Raw genomic sequence first — 27,994 nt, 5'->3', positions numbered from 1 at the left:
GAGCAAGGACCGCGGAGCAGCCAATCGGCGGCACGGGAGCACGGCGGGAGCGCTGGGTCGGGGCGCGCGCAGGGTGCGCGGCGCGCACGCGCAGTGTGGGGGCGCCGCTCCTGCGGTTCCGCGCCCCTCGCGGAGCTCTCCCCTGAGGGGCCATGGCGGGGCCGCGGGTGGCGGCCGTGGAAGGTGCCGCGGGTCGCGGGCTCTCCCTTCCCCATACGCGCCGCCAGTGGCGGCTGATGTTGGGCTGTGTGTCACGCTCCGCTCTCCTCCTCTCCTACAGCGCTGGTGCGGGAGCTGCTGAAGGAAGAGGCGCCGTCCCGCATTGCCGCCCTCACCGAGGAGCTGTTCGAGGCGGCGGAGACCATCTCTCAGGAGGATGGGAAAGTGGCGGAGGGAGAGCCCCCCGCTCCCAGCCTGTCTGAAGAAACGGGGGGTGCATGTGCTTCACACCCCACAGCCTTGGCCCAGGTTGGTGCTGCAGCTCCGTAAACACCAGCTGCTGCTGCTTCTCACCCTTTGCGGTGAAGCTAAACGTGTATTACTACTGAAATGTAAAGAAAAGAGTTACTTTCCTTGTCGTTTTCCCCAGTAGTGTGAAAGTCCAAAATAAACTGGGAAATGTTATTTTTCAAAGTCAATGCGAAATGGTGATCGTGAATGTAAAAGTGTGTGTATCATTGACTCTGCTCTCATGAGACCCCACCTGGATACTGAGTCCAGGTCTGGGGCCACCAGCATCAGAAGGGTGTGGACCTGCTGGAAGAAGCCACGAAGGTGATTGAAGGGCTGGAACACCTCTCCGGGGAAACAGTTCAGCCAGAAGAGAAGAAAGGCTCTGGGGGAGACCTAAGAGCACCTTTGGTGTCTCAAGGGGCTCCAGGAGAGCTGGAGAAGGAACTTGATGTGCTAGGAAAAGGGGAAATGGCTTTACATTGAAAGAAGGCTGATTTAGATTAAATATTAGTAAGACACTGTAAGGGTGGGGAGGCCCTGGCACAAGTTGTTCAGAGGTGCTGTAGCTGCCCTATCTCTGGAAGTGTTCATGGCCAGATTGGACAGTGCTTGGAGCAACTTGGCATAGAAGGTGTCCCTGCCTGTGGGAGGAGGTTGGAACTTTAAGGTCACTTCCAACTCAAACCATTATATGATAATAATGGAAAAAGTTGCTGGTTACTGATAATGTTATTTATTATTTCAAATTAATAGTAGTATCCAGTTGTAATTTCAAGTAAAAATGGAAGCAGAGACCACTGATGCATTAAGAGTTTGGTACTGGATCAGAGGAGAGGTCCTCACCCTCTCTGAGGATTCCTATAGTGACAGCAGATAACCCAAGGAAGAAGAAAACAAGCAAACATGTGATTTTAACTGCCTGGTAAACAATATTCCAATACACAGTGTTATATTGGAGGTACTCCTTTTCAGTCCTTGTAAAAGTTTACCAGGTTGTTGTTTATAGTGTTTGTTTTTTCCTTTTGGTTGTTTCTCCTAGAGGAATACTTAGAAAACAATAAACATCTGCCTTAGAAGTCCTTTTTCAAAGAGAAATACATGAATCTGAAATAAGGAAAAAGACCAGCTGAGATACTATCCAACTTCTTCCTTGAAAATAATATTTTCAAGAGACATTTAATAAGTAGCAATTATCAGCTAAGGAACACTGATTTTGGAAGTCCTAAATTTGCAACAAGGAGCAAGATAGGTTAGTAAGTGTTGTAACAGAAAGTGTCATTAGTACAGTGTGTAAAGAAATACAAGAGCATAAAAGTGGTATCCTTCAGTTCTTCCTGAATCAGGTTAAATTATTTTTGAAGAAAGGAGAAATCGTTAATTTGTAATCTGGCCATTTCAAGAAGAGAGGCTATGAACTCTCTCCTAGATAGGCAAGAGTGTATTTGTAGGCAAGATCTGTCATGAAAAGTAGAATAAAGTGATGGAAAATGCAGCCCCTCAGGGTGGGTTGCTAAAGCAGCCGATTGCCTTTATGTAGTGCTGTATCTTTTTAACAAGAGTATATAGACAGTAGCCTTTGTTCTTTGTTTGCTAATATCAGAAGTTCCCCAGTGTAGATATTTAAGGTAATTAAGCTACTTAGTGTTCTTTTTGATGTGCAAAAGAGGTGAAGCCTTACTACGGATAATTCTCAAATCTGATAAGATTCTTAGAGTTTTTTTCCAACCCCTTCAGGTTTTAGGTGAAGAAATGCTACATGATCCGTTCAGCATGCCTGTTTTCAGGTCACTGTCCAACATGTCCCTGTGGGATCCTGTGACAGTTTGATGGAAAACTCTCACCTTTGACTGTGGTGTAAAAGGGAGTTGTTTAAACATGTGGAGAGGCCATTCCTGTAAAACACATGAAAGATGCTTCTTTTCCAGTAGAAAATTTCAATGGGATTCATATCCAGGAAAAAATTAAATTGAGTGGAATTCTCCTCTTCAGGTTGAAGAGAGTGCAATCAGCTTGTGGAACTGGACTGTGACCAAACACACGGGTGCTGTTATCAGTGATGAGCAAAGAGCCAAGTGTACGTATATGCTGCACCTTCCTAAATGTGTTCTGTGTGCTGTAGCATGGAAATGAAACACTGCTGACAGGCACATAAGTAGTGCTGTAGATTTGTTTGGGTCTTTGCAGACATGGGCTAGGAAGAGCAAAATGTATCAGTGGGCTTGTATAAACAGTTCAAGAAGAAGCATCCTCATGTAATATTTATCTTCTTGTGACACAGAATCAGTGTCGGCATTCTTGTCACTCCTCTTTCTAGAGATGTCAGAGTACCAGTAAATAGGTGATGTGACCAAAGGAAGCTGTCATTTGCCTTTTGGTACTGTGGTTCAAGTCTAAAAATATATGGAAATAACATAGGTGTACATTTTAAACAATTTTAGACTGTTGGTCAGTTTATATCAAGTGAGATTGTTTTTTTAATGTAACTTATCCATGTTTAGATACAGATACATTCTAAGCCCTCTTTTCACTGACCTGCTTTAGCCAGGTACACAGCTGGTGGGTTCTCTTGGGCCAGGACCAGGACTGGGGGAAAGCAGAAATGGGCTTTTCCCTCAGTATGTTCTTTCTGTGATTCTGTGGGATTGCAGTGTCAAGCCAGAATTCTTGTCCTGAGGGATTATAGTCAAAATCATGTATAATCTTCATCATAAAATTATACCAGGTAAAGGGAAAAGGGTAAGTTGATACAAAGTAGAGTGTGATGTTTTCAGATCACGGCTGAAGGGCCAGGGTAGGCTGTTTTAAATACATTTAGTAGTGTCTTTTTCATGCCTGATGTCTAAGGAAGGCCTGAAAATATTTCTGCTTTTTACTTTGAAACTGTAAAGATTATTAAACTTAATTTCCTTATTTTGCTGAAGGCTATTTTGAGGCTTTCAGGACATGTTACTGTAAGCACCTGCAATGTAATTAAGTCTTTGAATATCATGTATTTAACTTAAATTCTCTCTAAATTGTTTAATAGGTATTTTAATGAGAATATTTTTTTTTCTTACTGTCTGAAAAGCAATTTTAAATGTCTTGGCTAAAATTCAGATTGCCTTGACTCCCAAAGCGTTCAGATTTTTCTGTCTTGTGATTTAAAATGCCAGACAGTTTTTCAGATATGGCAGGGCCTGATTTTCTCTTAAAAAAAAAAAAAAAAAGTAGAGAAGAGGAAACTTTTGAATGCCTGCACTGTTTTCTTGCAGTGCGGTTTGTTGCTTGCAGACTGATTTGCCTTTGTGAAGGCAGCGATCCTCCGGAGGGAACTATTCGAAGACAGATTTTGGTAAGGCTAATTGTGGGTGAGTAATGAAATACAGTTGATCCCCCAGGGAATTCTTCAAATCTTATTACATTTGCTTTGGAAAGGGAGTGAAATATATGTCTAGTTCTGGAAGGATACCTGGTGTTTTGGCAGAGGTATTGCTGACTGTCTCTTCTCATCACTTAAGGAAAGATAAGATTGATGATCCCATTTTTTCCCTTCTAAGAAAACAAAGTATGTGCTGAAGTGGGACCTGTATCTTAGAGGGATACCTTGCTGAGCCATTGGAGCTAGGAATGTGTGGACAGTGTGGTTACCACCACATCTTCTCATAGGGTAAAATATGTTATGAGCAGGAGATTAATTTATTTCAGTGTCTTATAATATTGTCTAGTAGGCCACCATAAGTCTTATGATGTGTCTGAGTGTTCATTCAGAAGTGAGAGTTGCTGGTCAGAAATTGCAGAGTTTAAATACCCTTGTCCTGTGTTAGATATGAGCAAAAATGACACAAGATCTTGCTGTTCTTGAAAGTGACTGCATTTTCACAAAAGACTTACCATTTCCTCCTTCAGATGTCTATGAAAACTGGGAAAGGATGGATAGATATTGGAAAAGCTAGTCTTGCAGATGGATTTCTAGAGAATGCCATGAGTGTAAGTTCTTTCCCAGTTTTGATTTCTTGCATACACACTTTTTTGTAAGTTCTGTGGGTGATGCCTGCACTTTGTTTTCCAGAGTATAGAAAAGCTGTATGTGAAGTTAAGGAAGGGGAGCGAGAGTGAAGCAGATATTCAAGTACACAGAGCTGATGTGGAGAAGAGCCTTTTTAAAGTACTCTCTTACCAAGCTGAATCAGTATGTGTTCTCAGTTTTTCTTGTAAGCCACTAGAGGTATAGAGGGAAACTCTAACCCAGTTGTTAGATACGTGAATGCTTGGCATTGAGGACTTGCTGAGGGATAGATTTCCTTCACTTCAGTGTAAGATAGCAGATCTCATATTTTCATTCAGTGTTGCAATCATTTAATGATTTTTAATTTCCCTCATTTATTGCAGTCATTCTTGCAGTGGTGTTTATATCTTCTAGTTCAGATTTGTTGCTTTATGATTTGGCTGTCATGGCTGTTTATAAAATAAACAGCTATGTGTATGAATCATAAATGGGTCAATTCCAACAGTGTCCTGTCCTTGACTGGAGAACAAGACAAATAACTATAATTTAAGGTATGTAATTTAGAAATTCTAGGTTTTGACAGGAAATGTTTTGCCTGACTGAAGTGTCTGAGAACTATATCAGTCCTACAGAGTATTACAGACATAGGAGTGCAAGTACAAAGAATGTACTTTCTTGCATTTGTTGATCACACTACTGACATCAGTATCTAGATGGGAAGTGCTATCTCCAAAATTCTCAGGAGCTGCCCTAAATAGGACAAAGCAATGGTCCATATTTTTAATTTCATCATGGAGACAAAAGGAGAGGTGATATAAATTTTGCTGATCTGTTGAGTCATCTTAATGTGTGAATGATCTTGTCCTATGTCTCTGGCCTTTGCACACTACCTAAGGACTGCAGTGATTTTCTGGATCTCTATGTCATCTGGCAGTATGGAGAAATAGACAGAATTATTATAGCACTCACTGTAAGGTCAGATACCTAATCCCAAACCTAGCTTTATTGCATGTGAAAAACCCAAGTTCTGTTTTAAAGAATGAGGTTTCTGGTGAATTTTAAAGACCAATTGCACACTAACAGTTTGTTGGCATGCTCTGCTGCTTTCTCAGGCAGTTGCTCAAGGGGATTTTCAGAAAGCAGTGATGTGCGTGCAGCGCTGCAAAGATATGTTGATGAAATTGCCAAAAGAAGTAAGTGAAATCTTCCCTTCTTTATCATTCCAAACTTTGAGAACCTACTTTCCTCTCTATATGTTAAGAAATGACATGTGCCATATAAAATTTTGAAAAGTACTCTGAGCTGAAGATCTCTTCTGTGGCTGGTTGCCTCTTTGAGATTTTGTAAAAAATTTTGCATGGAAACAGCAGAGTTTTTTTTCAAAGTGCATTTTTTTATTGCTTCTCTTAGATTAGAACTTGAAATAGAATGATAAACTCTTCCTGAAAAATGAGAAGACAAATCAGCAAGCAAGGCAAAAAGATTTCTAAATTGAAATTTAGAAATTGAGTATACCACCTACTTGCTACAGAACCAGCTGCATTTTACATCTTGATCTTGTATATTGCATCTTGTAGCCACGTGAACATTTGTCTGGGGACAGATGGGACAAGAGAAGAGTTGAGTTACAAAGTTTTTCATATGCAAGTCTGTTACTACCATCAGTATTAATCTTCATCTTCATGAAACTGTAGAGCTATGAATGGAGGGTTCCCATTACACTAAATTGTGGTTTTTGTAGTTCTTGTCTCACAGAGAAAACAAACTATCATATGCAGATTAGTTTTTTGTTTGCAAAGATAAAAGTTTATTATATTTATATCAGAATAAACTTCCTGATGTTTATTTTCATTTGCTTACATGTTTTCCCAATATTTAGGAAACATTTTGTTCCTGTCTCTCTGGTACAGGTAATTGCATCAAAGGAGAAGATGCAAATTCTCAAAGAAAAATATGGGAAACATGGTTGGAGTTTGTTTGTGTTGTTAACCAATTAAACTCCAACTGATTTTACATTGCTTTTTGTCTTCTGCAGGCCTTGTTCAAGTGCATCTGGGTGACTAAGTTGCAGGGGTCTAGCTTTGATTTGAATCATAACAGCAGAACTTCTTACTGTTGAAAATGTTCACTGGGATCTTTGCATTCCTGTTCCTCATTTAATTCTAAATTAATTTAATTCTTTCTGCTTGAACTCCTTCATTAAATAATATTAAACTTGTGATGAAAGCTCTTCACAAACCAGGAGCACTGATGCAGACAAGGTAAAATTTTCTGGTCATGAGAGAGATGAAATGTACTTCTGATTTGAAGAGTGGTATTTAAAAAAGGAGGAAAATGGAAAGAGCTAGTGATTGCTGCATGAATCCAAAACTTTTGCACTGCTGGGTAGCTCTCAATCCTAAACTCTTCCAGGCTCCCTTTGTACCAGAGAGTTCCTGGAGAGTATCACAGGAAGATTGTTGTGTTGTGTGATACCAGAGATCAGCTGGAGATGATTGTGCTCATCGGTAGTCTATGAACCAAAGCTCAAGGAAACTTTCTCTCCTGGAAAGAAAACATTCACAAATGAACCTGCGAAAAATAAGGTTTCACACCTGAGAGTGACCTCTTTTGTGTTTGTGCAGATACCTAGTCAATGCTTTTGCCTCTGGATTGCAAAAAAAAATAAATTTGAAGCAAGATATTGTGCTACGCTTCTTGTTTTTGTCTGAGAATTTGAAATCTGCAGCCCCTTGCAAAAAGCGTCATTTATATTTGGGAAAAAAAGATACTGCAGAGGCAAAATGGATGTAAATATTGGCAGCCTGCTAGCATATAAAATGACTTTTTTGTCTCTTTTTTGGATGACATATGACAGCTGCAAATCATTTCAAAGGAAAGGCAAGTTGTTATGAACTGATGTTGTCAGGGCTGACTGATAAAGCTCTGAATAACCAAGCATTCAAAAGGAGTTTTCTTCTAAAACTTGTAATCCTTTTTTAACCTCAGAGAGAAACTGCAAAGAAGCCTGCCATGAAATGGGTAGAGTCCTCTTCACTTAATTATGTAAAACTTTCTGTTATTTTAAAAAAAAGGTTATAGTATTACAGTCTTTCCTCTCAAATTTTATTTTTTATTGTTTAATTTACACAGTTCTAGTGCTTTCAATATGATTTATTGAGGAACTCTGTGTTCCTCATGTGTTTCAAAAATCCTGCTGTTTTGTGTGTCCTGGACTGCTTAATGATACTTCACTTTCCCACCCAATTAATGATTCCATTTTAGTCATCTTCAGTATCCCCTTGCAAAAGGCCAGATGTGATAACAGTGGATATATCTTGAAAGTAAAATGCATTTTAAAGAACCTGAGACTGGAGTGCTATAGATCTAATGGTGTTTTAAAAGAACATTTTAGAAGCAGGGGTCTTTTATTGCAGACCTGTTACCTGTCAATCCTCTGTTACAATTTTGGAGTGGAAACCTATGAATGGAAGAGGTATGAACAGAGCTCCTTCTGGCTCAGGTAATGTGCAAAAATCAATAAAAAAATCCCTGCTTTTGAGGTGTAAAAATATGTGTGAAGGAGAGGGGGAGCATGAGAAAGTAGAGGCCTCATTAAAAATGTGAGGATACAAGATTTTAGCTGAACCAAATTATCTGAGCAGATACTTTGTCATGGTTGTACACTATTGCCTAAAATCTGTATCTGTTTTCCCACATGGATTTCATGCCACTAAAATGAAAGTCATCTTCCAGTGGTTCTTGCCAATTCTCTCCCTAGCACTTCCTCCAAAGAGATTAGTTTTCTGAAGAGTTCTTGACTGATGAAAGGCACAAACATCAAGGTGAAAAAGGAATGGGTAGAGATGATTTGAGTAGGATCCAAATAACTGTTGTTATTTGGATCCTCACTAAGGGTGAGGAAATGTAGGCTATCAGGAAGAATATCCTCATGCCTTTCTACACAGCCTCAACACAGAAAATTTGTGTTTATGTCTTCTTGTTCTTTTAAATAGTTAGAAGAAAACTAAGGGCAACAGATCAAATTCAAAATCATTATGGTCATGTATGTTGTCAAAGAGGATTTGTAGAAATGCTCAGAATTAGTTACAGCTGGTGCTTTGGAGATTATTTTCTATTTTATTCTTGTGGAAAATTAAATACTGACGCCTGATGACAAAATTTGAGGAGGAAATAAAGCTTTGCAAAGTGCAGATAACAATCTGGAGAAAGAGTGTGGCTCCATCTAGTGGGTTAAGATTTCCCTGGTCTGAGAATATATTAGCTTAGAAAACAAGAGCCCAGTTACTCTTTTTCTTTCTAACAGTTCTTCATTCACAGCATTTGTAATCAAATCTGGTTTTTTGGAATTACCACTGTGTTTTCTCCTGGGTGGTTCTTTGTTCTGCCATTTAACTTTTAGAAGAAGAATGGGGAATCATGAGTTACAGGTTCTGTCTTTGCTATTCATGTGCTGTGGTCTGGAGACCAGTCATGTATAGATTTTGTGTATTACCGTATTATGTGTCAGGTGAGAATGGAAACAGTTGTTTCTTCAGAATCTCTGATTGATAATTGATAAATTAATTGATAAAACCCACTGAAATATTTGAATAGAAGAGGTTACAGAATGTGCTGCAACAGGTTGAAGAAAGTGATTGAGTACAATTTTTAATATAAAGGTAGAAAGAACCCAAAGTTTTCTGTTCTCTAGTAAGAGTGACTACTGAGATTAGTTTGTGTGATTTATGTGGTTTTTAACTGCTTAGGAAGTGGGAAAGGATCAGAATCTGAAGACTGACTGAATTTATCTCTGTCATCCTGTTTAACTTTCATTTATCATTGATAGCCAGAGTTATGACATTGGGAAGATGGACATGAAATATTCTGTTGGCAAAGAAATGCAGGTAAGAAATAGAGAAATTTCTATTTACAAATAGGAGTATTTTTTTTTTAACTGACTCCACTGTATTATCTTTTTTGTGTAAACCTGCCCAGTGATGTCTTGGTCTCCTTTTTAGTAGTCTGCTATGAAGTTTGGCAGAGTTTCAAGTTCAGTTGTTCTGAGCATCAGTCACTGATGAGCACCTTTAAATCACATTTGATTCTACTATTTCACAGAAATCAAAGTGTAGAAAGTAAGGCTGAAGTGGATCCTCAAAACCTATCTCTTCTTCCATTCCTATTCTCTTTCAATACATCATCAGTTGAGCTGTGTCATTTGTGATGGATGTTTCTCTGTCTCATTCTGAAGTCAATTTATTGTTCTTCTGACTGCGGATATGAAGATTTTAATCTCATCCTCTTTATGTAAATAATTTATATATTTGAAGTCCATCATCATGTGGGTCTTTGTCCTGCTTTTTTGCTTGTTTGTTTTCTTCTGTGAAGTGTGTACCTCCTGTTATTTCAATTTCTTCCTCCTTTTTTTTTTTCTAGTTATTTGATTTTCCTTTCAACCCTTCTGTTTTTTTCTGAATTCTAGTTGATTCGTGTCCTGTGTGTACTGCATTGCTTCCAGACTGGATATATTTCAGAAATGAGAAATCACTTTATGACTGATACCAGGCAGGAATTTTTTGGACTCAAAGAACTTTTGTTTTTCATGACCTTAGAATTTAAGTCTTTTGTGTTCATATGTATGTTTATGTGTGGCTATTTTTTGTTCCCAGGCTAAAGTGCTGCGATTGTTAGCTACGACCTATTTTGAGTGGGATTGCAGTCTGTACCTAGACAAAGCATTGAAAGCCATAAGCTTGGCAAATCAGGTAATAATTTTTGCTCTATTTAAATATTGCAATAGGTGAAACTCAAGCATTTATTGACATGCTAATATGGACCACATTAATCACTGGTGTGTTATCTGGGACAACAAATTGAGGTGTGTTTGCTTTATGTTTCCATGCTCCTATGGGTGTTTCGGTGTTCCCAGCTATTTTTATTTTTTGTAGTGAAATACTTTTTCGCATGTAGAAGTAGAACTGTCCTCCTGCCTCCTATGTGTTAATAGGAAGGTCCTTTGATGACAGTGTGACTACAATTTCTCAGACGTGGGAGTTGACTCAGGCAGCTGGGACAACCACAAAGCCATAGCTAAAGCAAAAAGAATAAAATTATTTCTGTTACCTCATTATATGGGGGATCCCCAAAGGAACACCCAGGCAGAGGCACGCAATCAGACGTTAAAAATTAGGTGTTTAAACATACCAGCTACCCTGAAGGAAATTCATATATCTCTGAGCAGCCATTACAGTAAGGTCTCTTGATCCTTTACAAATTCTTTTTCCCATAGAGACTTGAATTAATTTTGTGCTTCTATCTATTCAGGTCAGTGTGGAGTAAATGAAATCTGAAAATTTCCTATTTGCCTTTGGTTGATCATTAAAAAAAATTAATTTTCTGTTTTGTACAAAACAAGTTTTAAGTATGAAATTTTGTTTAAATGGAAGCTGAAATTCAGTTTCTGCATGCTGCCTGAATATACAGACAGATCATAATGCACATGGTCATGAGATCAGGATAAAAGGCAGTGTGTTTTAGTCATGCAAATAATGTGCTACTAGAGTATCTAAGCCTTTTGTCCTCTTTCATTGTGTACTTTTGCAAAGTTTTTTGAGGCAGAAAGTGTTTTTATTATAATTTTTGATAATGTACATTTTGATATTGTGTGAGGGTATGGAAAACCAGAATAAAATGTTGATTCTAGAACCTGAAATATGCACTGTTTTAGTGAGAGCTTTAATATACAGTCCTCAATGTTTCCAACTGCTCCTACTGTTGTTGCCCCCTGAATTTCTTCTTTTTATTAACTACTTTGAATCTGCTCATATTAATTCTAGATTAATCCAGCTGATTCACACATAGAAAAGCAGGAAATGTTTCTATCATTCAGTAATGTTCAGCTTCTATTTAAAAGTATCAAAAATGGGCCACGACAAAATGAGAATTTTACATCTTTTGCTTTTCTTATCCTTGTGGTCTTTTGGCAGTGTAAGAAAAAAAAGGATGCACATCGCATTTAGGAAGAAATTCTTGCATTAGTTGCCTACCACTTGCTTCAGTCATTAAAATGGAGCTGAAGATTACAGTGGGGAGTATATGATTCCTTAATATTTGTCTGTATTATGAATGTGCTGTAGTCTCACAGGATCTGTGTTCTACAAAGAGCTGTCCAAATAATGTATTGTTTTATATTGTGCAGGAGAATTTGCATCCAGCGGGGTTTTTTTTGAAAGTTAAAATTCTTCTTAAGAGTGGAGCATCAGATGAAGATATCAACTCAGGTATCACAGCTCTCCCTAGGTTTCACAGTGAGGTCATATTGCACAAGAAGACTGCTTGTGTCATACATAGATAAAAAATATTGTGTTATTGGCAGAATCTGCATTAGCTATTAGCTATTTCTCCTTTTTCCTCACATTTATCACTTGAACAGAACTGATTCTGCTATGAAATGAGAGGATAATCAAGTTTTTGGGGAGACTTAAATATAGGAAAGATAATTAATATGTCAGAGAAATTTATTTTCATAAATAAAAAAAAACTTAAGGAAGAGAGGGTTTGTACTTTTCATGGTTGGAAAGCATCAGATGTGTAATGAATAATCTGAGAAATGTAGGATGTGATAAAGAGTTTGTTTCAGAGAGCTGAGGGGTTTAAATGCTGCCAGACTAGCAGAAATGGTAACTCCACATTGCCTCTGCAGACTTTCAGCCAGATTTCAAGCAGCCAGTTATTTAAAACTTACAGTCTCAAATAAACATACAGTAGCTGACTTGTGTTCTGCAGTTTGAATTGTGAAACCATGGAGTTGCCTATCAAAACACACTTGGCTATTGTTTAGTAACACTAAGCCTCCAATCAGTTTTTCAAGCCAGTTTATTAATGAGCGGATGTCTCTTTTCTTGTATGGCTGGCAGAGAAGTGTTGTGTCCATGTACTGCAACTTCTCTGTCTTTTGAGTAAAAATTCCTGCTAAATTTTAGGTATTTTACAAAAATCTTGTGCACTTGTATCAGCTGCCTTAGAAATGTTTCTCTTAACAGCTGTTACAGTCATGTCCCTGGGTATTCCTTCTCTAATCTCATCCAAGCTACAAGTGTATCTATTTTGTTATAGACGTTTCAGCACAGAATAACAACTTTAAAGCTTTATCTGAGTGGTGTAAAACTGATACCTGCTTATCAGCAGCAGTCAATCTGATAGCTGATGCTAAGGGCATTATGCTGAAGTAGTTCCTGTTGCAATGTGATACCACACAGCCTGAGCACTAACCTCAGTGGTAGGTTGTTCCTGCTGGATAAGGATGAAATATTTTGACAGAAGGCAGCTTGAGGCAAAAAAATTGTTCTACTAAAACCTATACTGTTCCTGTTTAAAGAAAGAGAGGACTGGAACTCCAGAGCTATCAGTCTGTCACCTTTCTGTAGTACTGCATTAACTGTACAGTCAAAGGAAAGTCAAAGCAAAATAGATATTATTCTTCCATTTGTTGTAGATCTGTTAGAGAATTGCTGGGTTTTTTTTTTTTTTCAGTTTTGTTTCTGTCTTTCAAATAAGCTGTAAGAGATAAGTGGTAAATTGAGCAATTAAGTGTCTAAGTTGATTATATAATCTCAAGTGCTTTGTGTTCTGTCTAGCTCTTGCAGAATTCATGCACCTTGAGATGTCTTTAGACTTCTGTTTGAATACTGCCAAACTGCTGCTGGAGCATGGAAGGTATGAAAGCATCTCTAAGTGGGGTAAACACAATGTTTGGAGTTGTTTTTTTATAAGCAAAGAACATCTATTATACAATGAAGCTTTATTTCAAATAAAAGCTCATGGAGGTGAGGTGAAAGGTTTTGAGAGGGAGCCTGTTCTTTTTATCAAGGAGATCCTGATTATGGCAGCAACAGAACAGGGTGTGAAATAAGTGTAGTGGCAATTTGCAGTGCTGTAGACCTGCTTTGGAATGATTAAGATTCCTTATGTAGTTTTAATATATGTCTGGAATCATCAGACTGACATCTTTCTTCTAACCAACCATCAGAAAGACTTCAGAGCCCTAGAATCATTATTGGGAAAAACACTAGAAGGATAACAAGTTACTGCAAAATAAATTGAGGCATGAAATTTTACCCTCTTAAGTGCTCCATCATGATTATGTATGTCTATGCTTGTATCTTGATGCAAATGTGAAGAATAAACTCTTTTGAATACAGTGGAAGAAGCATGTGGTAAGAGGAAGCTGCCATTGAATAGATGAACTATAACAAATTCATACCTTGATTCATTCTGTCGGTGTGATTGAATGACAAACATGCTGTATAGTGTGAATATGTTAATCTCTAGAATGGAAAATTAACAGCTCTTCTGGTGCAGCCTCTTAAAAATGCATCTCTATGAATAGGGAATCAGTTGGTTTTGATTTTCTGAAATCTGTTCCTGAACGATTTGAATCTTCACCTGACCTTGGAAAAATTACCCTGCTCCACATCGAGTTCCTGTTGCAGAATAAGAGGGAGCTGCTCGCTAAGCAAAAGATTGAAGAAGTTATTATAGGTCTGTATCCATCTTTTACTGCTATTTACTGAAAGCTGGATGTAGTTGGCTAAGGTCTTGCATTCTAATTTTCACTTTTTTTGCTTATTCTCACTTTTCTTTCTCTGTGTCTGTTTTCCATTATGTTTCTTCTACTTGGCAGCTCTCAACTTTCATATTGAATGACACTCAGGATCAAGCTCAGGGTTAAATTCATTTGCTATACCAATTTCTCCTTAGTGTAGTCTGTGTTTGACTGATACATGTGGGATTAGAAACATTAACCAGGAGTTCTGTGTAATGTTAATACTTTGTCTATCCAGCCCAATTTATTTTTGTTTGTCAGTATAAGGTAGGTTCCATATCCTTGTTTGAGCAGCTGGATAACAGTTTGTTTTTCAGGTCTGTTGCACCTGTAGCACTGTAGTACTTTTTGACTGCCAGATCTGCAGTAAAACAAATCCTTTTTCATGTTGCATCAAGCTATGAGCAAGAGCTACATTTACATTGTTCAAGCATGAAAATATTTTTCTCTTACCCACTGTGTTATTTTGGGTTTTGCTTGGTTGATTGATAGGTTTGGGGTTTTTTTTTCCTAAATAGGATAGGAAACACTGGCTCCTAGCTGAAACTGTTGCTGTGTCCCTGTTTTTTTGTTGCAGGCTGTAGAATAGATGCTTCTCAGTGTGTTTCCTAAAGTTCTTGTAAAGTGATGATTTGTGGTATCTTTTCAGGTCATTATACTGGGAAACAGCTGTTGCCTGAAGCCTTGAATCAGCTGCACATCATCTTGTGGGACAGAGCTGCCAAACATTATGAGGTTTGGGAGCAAGTAGTAGTGTTCTTATTTATATCAGTGAAAATGAAAATCTTTTTCTGACCTCTTTGATATGTCTATTTTTGGTTAGAGTGCAAACTGTTACTAAGAGCCTTGTTCCAGCTGGCACTAGTTCTATTTTCATCCATCTGGGTGCTGTTTTCAATTACAAAATCAAGTTTCAGGTAGCCTTATCTTAAGGTTTGTTCATGGGAACAGTTAACACAAGAATTCCTGCTCCAGCTGGTTCCTGTATGGCTATGGGGCCTGAAGGGATTCGTCCAAGAGTAGTCAAAGAACTGTCTGGTGTCATTGTGAGGCTTCTTAATGATTTTTGAATGGTCTTGGGAATCTGGAGATGTCCCAGTTGGCTGCAAGCTGGCAAAAGTTATCCCAGTTTTCAAGAAGGGCAAGAAGGACAACCCTGGAAACTACAGGCTTGTCAGTCTCACTTCAGTGCCTGGTAAAATTATGGAGATTATTCTGGGAGTTATTGAAAAACACCTGAAGGACAATGCAGTCATTGGTCACAGCCAGCACTAGTCCATGAGGGGGAAGTCCTGCTTGTCAAACTTGATTTCCTTTTAGGACAAGGTCATCCACCTTGTTGATCAGCTGAAGCCAGTTGATGTCATCTCTTTGGATTTCAGTAAAGCTTTGCATACTGTCCCTCACAGTATCTAGATAAATTAGAGGGCTGGACCTCACCAGCTGTATGAAATCTAACAAATGAAAGGGTTGGATTTGGTACCTGGAACAGCCTGAAGGTCAAGAATATACTTGACTATCTAAATCTTTCATTTGCTATGACCTTTTTAAAACAAATGAAAACTGGAAAGACGTAGGCAGTTTAATTACCGAAACATAGCCATATTTGTTTGAGTTTTATATTTTCTAGGAGAAAAGCTATTCTGAAGCCCTTCACTGGTACAATTATTCTGTCAGCTTCTATACACCAGGGCAGATAGATCAGAACTTGGCTAAGCTGCAGAGGAACATGGCTTCTTGCTATCTTCATCTGAAACAAGTTGACAAGGTATATTTAGTACATATGTAGACATAGTTATGTCTTTATTTGCACTGCTTTTGTTTTTGAGGAATTGGCTCTTTCATTTCTGGTCAGCCTTTGCTGCTGTCTTCTGGTCTCACCACTTTTGTTTCAAGGGCAGATGTTGCCCTGTCAAACATCTTGAGTTATTCTATAAATAGCAACAACATAACCATTAACATTTTGCATATCTTTTTATTTCTTTTCTATTGCAAATTATATACTAATTTCAAGGTGATGTTGTACTGATTTCCTTTAATCTCTTCTGTGAATAGGCTAAAGAGGCAGTTAAACAAGCAGAGAGGTGTGATCCAAACAGCATCTTTACTAAGTTCAGTGTCTATAAGATTGCAGTGATGGAGAACAATACTGATAAAGGTACAACTTGAAAGTTAAAGGGTCCACTACAAGAAGTAAGCTTTGGACTGTTAATCTTGAGAAAGACACAATGGAGGGTAGCTAAAGAAGGGTCCCTAAAGTCATTGAAAATTACTGAAATGACTGAAATGAAAGAGATTTAAGTTGTAAAAGTGTGATTTTTAATTTTTTTTTTATTTTATTTTTTTTTTACACAGTATGTAAGAGGCAGAGTGCATTGCTGTATTTGATTTCATTTGGATGGAGCTTCTGGCTAGGGAGGATAATCCTCCCATGGGCAGAAGCTATTTTAGCATCCCAGGGTGAGAAGCATTCTATAGTTTTTAGTATGCATATACAATATGAACCTTAAGGGGACCATTATTGCTACTCTTAATTTCTCTGGACAGATGGAGCCTGAAGTTACCAAAAAATACATAAATTATTGAGATGATGTACAGAATGTTGTATCTCTGTAGTCTCTTTCTGCTTTATAATAACCTACCATTTCATATTTTAATGAGGATCTTAGCTCAAGTAATGAAAATTGAGAAATACAATCTATAGTTACTTAGAATACAGAGTAATGTGCAGAGATTATTTTCCAATGAGTTCTCTGCCATTTAATTATTCTCTATACAACTTCTATTGACAGCATAATTTGTTCACATAATATAGAGTGGGAAACACAGCACAGTGTGAACATAAAAGCAGTGGCACACTTAGCATAAGCCAAGATGTGGGAGCTTGGAATGATGCCCAGACAAAGTATTAGAGAAAGTCTTCTGTCTTTGGTAACAAACAGTTACTTAGCAGCACAAAATTAAGGATGTGAGATGAGTATCATTTGTATGGCATCTTTGTTTCCTTAGATAAGTAGCTTGGAAGGCTTTCTGGTGCCTCCCTATGAAGAAATGCGTATTTGTGGAGAAGTGCTGGTATGGTCAGGTTTTCTTGTCTTGGCTTCTCATTAAAAATAAAAAATAAATTATAGCCTTTCATAAATCATTAAAACAGTAGAACTTTCCACCTTCCAATTGCTTCTATAAAAATGTTTTTTTCCCTCTATCTCTTTCAGCAATGGAAGCAGTTATTGAAATGGGGAAGCTAGCAGAAAAGCCATCAGAACATGAAGACAAGCTGGGAGTGGATAAAAATACAGGCAGCAACCTCTTCAGTTTAGCTGCCCAAATTGCTTTAGAGGTAGAGCAGTTAATGTTGTAAAACATTACAATTTATAAATTGTAAATGTCTTTACTTTGCTTTATTAATATTAATATAAGTAGGACAGCTTTAACCTCTTTAACCTGGCCTAGTTTTAATATTTCTCTGTATTTCACAGATTTCTTAGTATTTCATAGACCACAACAAAGGTCTCACTCAAATGTGTTGTGTAATGCAAAGTAGAAATTATTTTCACATAGAAAGAAGTGATATCTTTAAAAACTTCGACAGAAAAATAAAGAATTCTGAGTTATAGCATCTGGATATTACATTGTATATTTCTGTAAAATTCTCCTTAGCAAAAAGTCACATTCTTCTTCTGCCTCTGGGAATTGATCTTTGATGTGAGAGGGGGAAGCTGTGTATAAAATACACATAAATTCATGATGAAAGTCCTTTGTCCCTCCTGTTTGCCTCTTGGTTGGTGGCCTGAGCTTTGTCTGAAGTGGCTGATTGCATTTCAGCTATCAGGGCTTTGTTTCCAGCCCTGTGAGGCATGAAAGCCTTACCAACCTGTACTAGTCCTGCTCTTGCCACAGGCTCTTTGTGCAGGGAATCATATGATCTCTCCTTAGAGCTTTCTCTGCACTCCCAGGCAATTCTGTGCATAGTCCTTTGTTCATTTTCCTGCTACTGGACTGCACAGACTTGGAGTATGTGGTTGCTTTGGGGTTTGTTTTTGTTTGGGTTTTTGTTGTTTTGGTTTGGGTTTTTTTGTGGTAACTGAGGTAGTGCAGCATATACAAAACATGTTTTAATTCTTTTCAGAATGACCAGCAAATTGTGGCTATCAAAGCTTTGGAGTATTTGTCTGAACATTTACAAGACTGCCGACAATTATTTCCAGCCTTAAAGTAAGAATTCAATATACTTACAAGGAGAAACATAAGGAAGAAAAGTGGGATCCTTTCAGGAAAATTAGTGCAAAGTACACCAGTGAAAAAAAAATCTTGTTTCTTCATTGCTTGTTTTTCTCATGTTTAGATGTTTGGTCCGTCTGATGTTATCAAAAGTCTTGGCAGAAAATGCAGGGAAAAGGTGGGTCTGTTTGGAAAACCATTTTCTTATGGTGGATATGTTGTTCAAATGGTGTAATGTTTTCTTTCTGGGCTTTTTTTCTTGTAGAGTAATCAAGAGATTATTTTTTATGCTGGTAAAAGTTTACCCAGATGACTTCCTAGCTTGACCTAATGACGTCACATAGGAATATATTTTCAACTTGTATAAACTTTTCTTTAAATATTTGCTCTTTGCCACCTTCTTTTATTAATGCATATGCCTGTTAGGTATTTTTAATGGAGGTTGTGAGTTAAACAATCTCTGTAACTTTGACACTAGTGGGATATCTTTCCAAAGTGAAAGTGAGTGAGAAGAGTGCATCTATCCATAACTGGGAAAATACATTCCAACATAAATAATGTGTTCTGTTGAAAAAAATTAATCCATTTTCTAAAACTAAATTTTTTATCCATTCTAGAGATGAAGATATCAACTCAATGCTGACTTACTTGAACTTAGGTATGTTTTTGTTTTATTTGCATTTTCTGGAGTTCTTCCATATGTAAACATTTTATGATATGATTAGATTCATACCAATAAATATTTAGATTCCTTATTTCAGTTCAGGCTCTCAACTTCCCAGTGAAACCAATGAAACCTAAAGCTGGAGATTAAATAGTATTGTGAAGTTGGCTCTCTGTGCCACAGGTATCAAAACCTTGCAGTCCTGCTGCAAGTAGAAGAGATTTAAGAGAAAATTAAATCAATAAAAGGTTCCTAGAAGAAAGGCCTCAAAACTTGTAATTTAATTTAAACCCCCTTCTTCTGAAATTAACTAACACTCCTCTGCATCAGGCTTCAATGTCAGTAAACTTAGAAGAGCAGTACTTGTTGGCATCTTCTCTAAAATGCTTTTTGAGGCACCTTTTGCTGTTTTTTACAGGGCTTTCTGAAGAATATTAGATTTAAGTTGTGAGAATAGGTCTTCATCAGGAGTTACATGTGTGTTTTGGAAACCTCTGTTTTGTAGTGTAGGGATTCAGCTTGAAAATGTTTTTATTCTGCTACAAAAGTGGTACTTCAGTATTGAATTATATGTTTTCTGCAGCTCACAAGAAACTTGCTGAGTCTTTCACCGAAGAGAAATTTACAGGGGACATGAGGATCCTTGAAGCTCACTGGTTTAGAAAAGTTGGTAGGTTTCTCTCTCAAAATCTAAACTGTATCTCCTCTGTCTTTATTGGTCCTTTAAATCAGGAGCCCTGGAGTTTGCCTTGAACTACAGACTGTGTGATTTGAACAGCAAATATCATCACAGATAAAGTGGTTTCTAGTGGGAAAAGCAGCTTCCATGGGGCTGCCCTAAGATTTATGCATAGTATTTCTCTGAATCCTCATTTTGTAGTCTTTGTTACACTGTTTTGGTAAAGGATTAGTGCATTTGCTCTCTATAAATAAAAATATAAGCATAGGGTAACAAGTTGAACCAATTTTTCAGATTCTTGCTTCTGTCAGAGCATACAGGAGAGAAAACAATTGCAATCAGTATCAGAAGATGTCTGCTTCTGCACACATGCTCACAGTGTAACTGTGCTCCAAGAAAGAGTAGCAAGTAGGAAGGGGAGTGACATGAGCATGAATGGAATCATGACCTTTCAAAGGCAGCATTCTCACTCAGGATAAACAATTCAGAGACTGTAAAAACGTGTCCTATAGAATAAATTAATGTGAAAGTTGCTGTAGAATCTAAACATTTAATTGGGTCAAGCTCTCATGCATAAATAATTTGATTGCCTTTAGATGCTCATCCATTTATTACTCAGAATTGTGTGCTGAATTGCCACGTAGTTGACCTTGCTGGGGTAAAATGAGGAATGGTTCAAGGTGTTGTGGGATTTTTTCCTTTTCCTTTTTTATTTGTCTTAGGAATACTGTTCAACACTTGCACTCATGTGCTAGCTTTGCTAAGTAATGTAAGAAAATGTTTTTCCCAGTTCATGCTTTTGTTGGCAGGGAATGTGCTGGAATGGGCTCTTGGTTGTGGTGAAATTATCAAGGCAAAATTTGAAAGCATGAATTGGCTATCTTAACAAATCACTAGTAACAGTATTTCTTGCTGTTGTTAAATAAGCTGTTGATGACATATTGGTTCAGAAATAGAATTGTAGGATGTGAACTACTTATTGCTAGAGATTAGATGGGCACACATGTAGCAGTGCAGATTTTTATTCTAGTCTTTATTTTTATGTCTTTGTTAGCTTGGAACTTAGCTGTACAGTTCAAGGACAGCCCTGAAAAGATGAGGGATTTTTTTGTACTGTCTTTCAAGGTATTTACTGTTGCTAATAGTGTTTCTAATTGAGGAATATTTTCATCTGTCTAGTTCTTCTAGAAGTCACATCCATGGTTTGGGTATCTCCATGGAGACAGGCATGTATGCTCTGAAGATGGAGCATTTTTGTCACAAAGAGATTGTAATATATTGACTTGTAATATAAAATGTGTGTATTATTGTCATACTTCACATTCTGTTTCTTAAGAATGTAATAAACTTAAGACTTCAATGTGAAATTTCTAAAATAAATGGATTCAGATGTTTGTAAATTGTATCAGTAATACAAACATTAAGTCCTTGAGTCCTAATCTTTATGCAGGACTTCTACCAACACTGTCAGTTTTGTATGTGCTTGTAGAGAGGGGGGTCCAAGTCTGCTTTACACTTTATATTTAAATAATTCTTTTGTGTAATTGTACAAGTAAAATTACAATATGAATATATACTACTCATGACTGATTCCTGCAAGTGTCATAGAGGAGGGTCAGCAGTCATCTGTTCACAAGCAAATTGCTTTATATGGGTAAACTTCTCATTACCTTTTCCTATTTTTGGTGTCAGTTGTCCCAGTTTTGTCCCTCTGACAAAGCTGTTCTAATTGCTCAGAAGACATGCCTGTTAATGGCAGCTGCAGTTGATCTGGAAATGGGAAGACAGCAAATAACACCTTCAGAACAGGTAGGGCAAAGCCTGATAACTATTTCTGGATATACCAGTGTAGCACTGGTTTTTCCTTTTGATTTTGAAGTCCTAGTTTTTTCACTCAGAATGGGATATTGAGAATGTAAGCAAGGGAATGTTTCATATTTACTTAGAATTATTGCACCTTTCCAGACAATTGTAAATGTTGGATCTCTGTATATTAGTTCAGTATGTTTGAATTGGTTTGTATCAATAAAGAGTCTTGGCAGTATATTCTGAGAGGAATTTCAATCTACAAGATATATATTGTAAGGAGTCTGCTGCTAAATGTGGTTTAGTCAGAAAGACAATTACTGCTGTTGCTGAAAGCAGTTACCACTGTGGTTGTGATAAAACTCACTATTTTTTGTTTGTTTTTATGCATGCATCTGTTTATGGGGGGGAGGAAGAGGACTTTGTGCTTACTGTGGTAAGAAGATTAAGGAAAACACAGAGGTTGTGAAGGAAGTACAGAAGTCTGGTATAGAGTGATTGTAGAAAACTCAGTGGAGGGCAATGCACAGCAACTTGTGTTGTGGCGTTTAGTGGTTTTTCTGTTTCAATAGAGCTATTTTATGCTTGGGAGCTGAAACAGTTGTGTCCCATAGGAACATGGATGGTTCTTTCAGTGTGAAGTGGCTTTGTCTGAGATGAGGAGGTCTGAAAAACAGAAAAAAAATCCCCAAACCCCAGTAACTGATATAGGTGATTTATTAAATAGGCTGATTCTTAATTTATTTTATAGTTAGTCCTGACATAATTTTTCCTTTTGCTTTTAAAACTATGACAAAAATAACTTACTTAATTTTGTAAAATAGACGGAGTTTTTTAGTCAGGCCCTTCAACATCTTCAGACATGCAAGGAGATATGGAAGGTGCTGAAATTAACAGGTAAGCTACAAAGTGTTTGTTTCCAGCACTTGCAACTCTTAGTCACAATATTGATGAAAAATACAGAGCATGTGGAATTCCTGTCTCAGATGGAGGTTGTTGGAGTAGGTAGATGACAATATGATAAAAGCTGAGGTGTTAAGTGACTGTTAGCCTAGCAGATGCATGGTTCACTTTTCTTGGTAGGATATTGGTAGAAAAATTCTGTTAGATATTCCTTGAATGGCAAATTCCACTTGCTCTACTTAACAGTAAATTGAGTACTTAAATCTGAGTACCTTGATGGTTTTCCTGCCTGTTGGAAACAAAAATACCTCATAGTACACCCTATGTATGGCTTTGAGAAAATTCATCATTACATACAGGCAATCCTGTCTCTTCTGTAGGAGATTTTGCTAAAGACCCAACAGACACTTTGTTGCTGCTTTATGAATTTGAAGCAAGATCCAAACTGAATGATCCAACACTTCACAATCTTATGGAGTCAGTTTGGGAGCAACCACAAATAGAGATCAAGACACTTGAAATCATTGCATGTAAGGATTTTTATAGATCTTCAAGTCACAAAAAAAAGGGTTTCATTTCTCTTTCCTGTTCTTTTGAGGTGGCCAGGATTATAGAAAATGGGTCTAACCATATATATTTTGTCCTGAAGCAAAGATGCTTAGGATCTCAGCAATGTTAGGAGAGCTGTGTTTTGAAATGACAGATGACATGGATGATGAAACAGAAAGTTGTGATATCTTTCCATTTCTAGACCCTGAGAAACTCATATAGCTTGTAAGCCTGGAAAGGGTTTTTCAGATAAACTTTGCATGCACCAAACTGGCAATGGCCAGAGAGTGACCCTCACTGATTCATGTCCCAGTACAGAAGTTTTGGGTTGTGGACTTTGGATAGATGCTTTTTATTTATGCTACTAAGATAAAGTTTCAACCTGAAGTTTTTATAGACAATTTGTAAATAGCACTTCTCTACACTGTGCCATACTTCCATCACAAAGTCCTTGTCATAAAAACATGCTTGAGAATCTAGAGCAGGATCCAAGAAAGATGAGGAACATTTAGAACTACCATGGCAAGTCTTTGGTGGGTGTCCTGTAGGATTGCATGAACACCTTCTGTTCTCTGTGCCCTGAGGGAGTACACTCCAGCACCTGGAAACACTGTTCTGAAATCCTGCTCCTGCATAAGGTTTCCATCTGGATTTTTCTGTTCAAGGAGACTAACAAAACTCTTTAGACAGTGCCCCCCACCAGAGTTTTTTTCTATTACTGCACTGGAGGTAAACAGCAGTGAATTATGAAATTAGCTGTGCTTCTGCCTTGTCCTCACTGATGGTGTTCTTAGTGAGAAAGAGGGAGAGAAACACCAGCTTGTGACCAGACCATTAAGCAGATCTTTTTTAGTTGTTTTTCACAAGGAATATGGCAACACGCTGTAGTTAATTTTAGTGGCCTATGAGATTGAAGTCCAACTTCAGTAATTTATCTTTTATTCTTTATTTTCTTTTACTTTGAAGCATTAGCAATGGAGTCTCCAGCTCGGTATCCTGTACTGTGTAAGAAAGCTCTCAAGAGTGCACTAAACCTTCACAGAAAGCAGGCTGTCATTGATGCTGTGAAATTTAGGTTAGTGTTATCACATAGCTTTGCCATGAGCCTGTGACTGGAAATGCTGACAGGGAATAAAGCCTAAAATTTGAAAAAAAAGTGGGTTTTACTTTATATGCAGGGTTCCACTTCTTGCTGGCCAACCAATGTACCTCTGAAGGATGACTGCCTAACAGATGTTTTAACTGCAGTTTGTTTACTTGGCTTATTTTCTGGTACGGTCCTGTTTCCAATAAATTAATCTATCGAGGAAGGAAAATAATAATTGGATCCAGAAGAGGTCTCTGTTTTTTTCTTGTGAGGAAGGTGTTTATTTCAAATGTTAGTCTATGGTAGTGATCTGGGTATTTCAAAGACAATGAAGAGAAATTAAGGGTTGAGAAGAAAGTTATGGGTTGTAAGGTAGTGATGCCACATAGTACATATGTGATTTATTTAGCATATTTATGTGTTACTTATCCTTTCCAAGTTCCTTGAAGTAAGCACTTGGCAAAGGCAACTGTTGGTATTTTCTTTCTCACTTCACACTGAGAATGACAGAGCTGTTTTTGAGCCCTGTATTTGTTACTGATTTTCTGAGGATGCTGTCTATGTAGCTCTTGTTGGTGAAGTTAGAAAAAGTACTTTTTTCTTGCTGTCATATGTAGCACCCTAGAAAATACTGTGATTTTCCTTCTGTGTTACTGTAGAGACCAGCAATGAAAATAATTAAGTATTTTTTGAATAATTGATTTTGACTCTGGCTTTTCATAGTTTGTGTGAATAAGATCTGATAGTAGGAAAATGCATGTTTCTGCTACAGGAATATGAGTGTAGCAGACACCAAGGTAGACATGTCTGACAATCATAGAGACATAACTCAGTGTGCTCCTGATACTAAAAACTGTTTGTGCACATGGTATTTAATGTTTCCTCTTTTGTTCTCTTTCAATCCTCAGCAAGTGCTTACACAGTTTGATTAACATTTCTTTGCCGACTGGATTGACAGACTTGGATACCTGTGTGCTGCAGGAGGTGTGGGACTACTTTGAAGATGCTCTGAGTGTAGTCAGCAGCACAGTAAGTTGAACAGGAAACCAAGAGACTGGGAGATGATCCTGAGCATGTTTGAAAAAAATTCTCAGCCTGAGAATAATTAGTCAAATTAGCATTACATAGTATTATATGTGGAGCTGCTAAGGTTTCTTCAGTAAAAGATACACTGAAATAACCTCAAAAGAAATGTCTTGGATATTTAGGACTGTATTAAAAAAAATTAAAATCTATTTCCTTGGTTTTTGCAAGAGCTTTTTCTCCCTTTGCTTAGGAGGAAAAAACCCAACTGTTTTCTTACTCTAAAATTAAACTCCTTGACTTGTCAGTTTTGAGGTGAAGATTGTTCTCTGATGAGGTGCTGCTGCTTATTTGCTACCTCAGGATGCTTACCCAGAGATGGAGATCCTTTGGTTGATGACAAGAGCCTGGAATACAGGAATATTTCAGTATACTGTTGGTAAATACAAGGAAGCTGAGCAGTGGTGTGGATTGGGAATGCGTTTCCTCAATCATTTAGGATCTCTGAAGAAAAGCTATGAAGGCCATGTAAGTGTGCACAGAGGGATTTGAGGATGTGAGATTGGATGTCTGGCCTGAATTTGAGATGTGGCTCTGGGTGAAGAAACCACTGCTGATGATCTTTAGAGTTTCAGGAGAATCATGGTATCTAAATATTTTGGGAGAGCCTGGTGCTAAAAGATTTTCTCAAAGTGAGGCCAGAAAAGTTTTGATAGACAACAGAGAGAATAATGTAGCACTCTTTTACTGGAGGGGTGATATAAATGGGTGACTGGAAATAAACTTCTGTTTGTGGCCATGGGAGAGCCTTGTACCTTTGCCTGCTTTAACTAAAGTCAAGGTACTGTGCCAGTTTACTTAAATCAGCTGTTATGTGAATACTTTCAAGCTTGGTTTCTAGCATAATCTAATGTCTTTATTTATAAGGTTTAAGACGGTGTGAAGATAATCAGTAAAGCTCACCTTCTCAGGTACAGCTTAGCCACTTCCTATGAGGAGAAATTTCCAGGCTAGCACCTTTGTAGGTGATACTTTGCAATGACACTTCTTACTCTGTCACAAGTAAACTTTTTCTTTCAGCTTTTGGCTGCTGCTCCTGTCTAGATTGCAACCCAGTTCAGCCTGGCTGGTGTCACCACTCATTCTCTTGTGTACAAGCTGAGCAGTCAAGGGGCTGGCTGTAACTCCTACACCATTTTAAATGCATCAGTTAAGACAATAAGAGCTGAAAATAAGAAGTCTTTCCCACACTCAACATTAATTCCCAATGTCTGTGATTTGGTTAATAGGTTTATGTACTGATACAAGATTCAGATATAAACTATGCTTTATGACTGTAAATAAAACAACTTTTGTTAGGTTGCACTGATCTTTTTTTTAAAAACCATTGTATTTTAACCTGTGTCAAAAATCTTTACATCAGTTTGAAATTTAAGTTTTAGAAGCTGGTGGTAGTCTTCCACCTATTCCCTTGGTTTTGTTCTCTGTCACTTGGTTGAATTGATGCATTTTTATCCATCCTTGTTGACAATTGTGGTGCTCATATTCTCCAGATGGTTGGCCTTTATAGTGAGGTTCTGGACAAGCTGGACAGAGCAAAAGGATTTATTCCAAATGAAGAATAATGACAGCCACAACTACAAAAAAGAAAAGCAGTCTCTCTTGGAAATGTTGTGCTGAATGAGAGGCCGTTAGCTCTGTGAAGGCACGGGGCCATGGGAGCAGTGGAAAAGAAACCAGGATCTCCTTCTTGTTGGCAAAGAAGTTATGTGCTTTTTAGGAAGTGTTTATTCAATAAATGTAATTGTTTTCCTCTAGGGAATAATTTTCATTCTCTGGAGCTATTTAACTGTTAGAAATAAATATTTAACTTTTACATGAGATGCCTCTGCTGTTGTGTAAAAGGTTCGTTTAAATATCTGCTTTTAGTAGCAAATAGCAGTAAGCACGATAAAAGTCTTTAAAAAGTATTCCATCTCCTCTGGTTGTCATAGCTGCCTTGCTGCATAAATATTTATCAGATTGTTTAGTTTCCAGTCCATTTCAGTGGGGACAAGAATTCAGAGCTGTTTGCTGGTTTCACAGTCCCTCAGAATAGAAAAACCAGCACTGCTGAGCTCAGGGAAGAAGCTGCAGCTGTCACTGGTGGGGCTGTGAGGGCTGCACTCCTCCCTTCCAGCTCTCTGAACCCTGGGCCAGGCAGGTGCTCAGCAAGTCTGAGCACATCTGGGATTTGGCTGTGGGAAACCTGGGATGGAGCCAGTGAGGAATCCTGGGTGAGTGTGGGGTGTGCAGGGAGCCAAACGAGGACCACTGGGCCACTACTGGAGCTGCCTCTGCAGAGGGACTCTGGTCCCAGCAGGGACAGTCTGGGGTGGTGCCACTGGGCCACTGATCACTGTGTGATCTGAAAGGTCACACAGGAGAGTTCCTTAACAGGAGGATGGATCTGTTTAGTGTAAATTCTCCATTTAATGGTGAACTCAATTCACCAGACCTAGTTTGGGTCTTTGAGACACTGCTTTCAGATATCTAATGCACAATGTGCTGCCTGTTTAACTAAGAAATACCTTTAAATCCATAAAAATCCAGGTCTCAGATGCCACAGAAAATTCTTCTGGAGTCAGTTTTGGAGATCTATGCTGCATCACAGCAGTGGGGGACTCTAAATGATGCCACAAACTAAAAGGTATCCATCCTGCCTGCAGTATCTCCTTGGAGCCTGCTGGGCTGCCTTTAATTATTGCTCAGTTCTGACTTGCACACACACATAAACAGGTAAAGGTGTCACACTGTACCTGCTGAGAAAGGTCACGTTTTCCCAGCAAGTGAAGGAGGTAATTACATGCAGCCATAGAAGGCAGCAAGCACTAAATGTGGGTTTGCCTACAGCCAGAATGGTTTGAATTTTTTACTTGGAGATGCTCAGTTTGATTTCTTTTATGCTACAGCCAGCACAGAAGAGCCTGGATCAGGTAAGTTTCAGACCCTGCTGATAGTACTCATCTCTTCCTGCATATCTTTACACAGTACATTTT

The 27,994-nt window shown here is 38.0% G+C and overlaps 1 protein-coding gene across 6 annotated transcripts; it reads left to right on the top strand.

Moving 5' to 3' along the window:
* Positions 1–57: 57 nt before the first annotated feature.
* TEX11 (testis expressed 11) lies at positions 58–26,837 on the top strand. 6 transcript variants are annotated; one of them, XM_015626376.3, is made up of 29 exons: positions 58–183; positions 281–468; positions 2,443–2,527; positions 3,705–3,784; positions 4,339–4,419; positions 4,502–4,621; positions 5,551–5,631; positions 7,855–7,940; positions 9,267–9,324; positions 10,090–10,185; positions 11,619–11,700; positions 13,057–13,135; positions 13,809–13,960; positions 14,674–14,759; positions 15,655–15,792; positions 16,080–16,182; positions 17,240–17,364; positions 18,154–18,239; positions 18,370–18,423; positions 18,863–18,903; positions 19,493–19,579; positions 20,643–20,713; positions 21,281–21,397; positions 22,219–22,291; positions 22,678–22,827; positions 23,813–23,921; positions 24,842–24,962; positions 25,320–25,484; positions 26,510–26,837. In XM_015626376.3, exons 1-29 carry the CDS (start codon positions 153–155, stop codon positions 26,579–26,581), a joined length of 2,817 nt encoding a protein of 938 aa, XP_015481862.1. In that variant the 5' UTR covers positions 58–152; the 3' UTR covers positions 26,582–26,837. The 6 variants fall into 6 exon arrangements, with proteins under 6 accessions (XP_015481862.1, XP_033369899.1, XP_033369900.1 ...); XM_033514008.1 differs by having other exon boundaries at positions 26,037–26,837; XM_033514009.1 differs by lacking the exon at positions 22,678–22,827.
* The last annotated feature ends 1,157 nt before the right edge of the window (positions 26,838–27,994 follow it).

This window comes from Parus major, chromosome 4A, assembly GCF_001522545.3.
Source record: "Parus major isolate Abel chromosome 4A, Parus_major1.1, whole genome shotgun sequence".
Lineage (NCBI taxonomy): Eukaryota > Metazoa > Chordata > Aves > Passeriformes > Paridae > Parus > Parus major.
The sequence above is the reverse complement of the archived record's forward strand: the minus strand, read 5'-3'. Positions and strand labels throughout refer to the sequence as shown.

What these genes read in the sequence shown, in the direction of transcription:
- TEX11 (XM_015626376.3), top strand. Translation starts at nt 153, where the DNA reads ATGGCGGGGCCGCGGGTGGCGGCCGTGGAAG. An exon ending in GATTGAAGAAGTTATTATAG is followed by an intron (nt 13,961 to 14,673) that starts GTCTGTATCCAT and finishes GTATCTTTTCAG; the next exon opens with GTCATTATACTGGGAAACAG. An exon ending in CAATTATTTCCAGCCTTAAA is followed by an intron (nt 18,240 to 18,369) that starts GTAAGAATTCAA and finishes TCTCATGTTTAG; the next exon opens with ATGTTTGGTCCGTCTGATGT.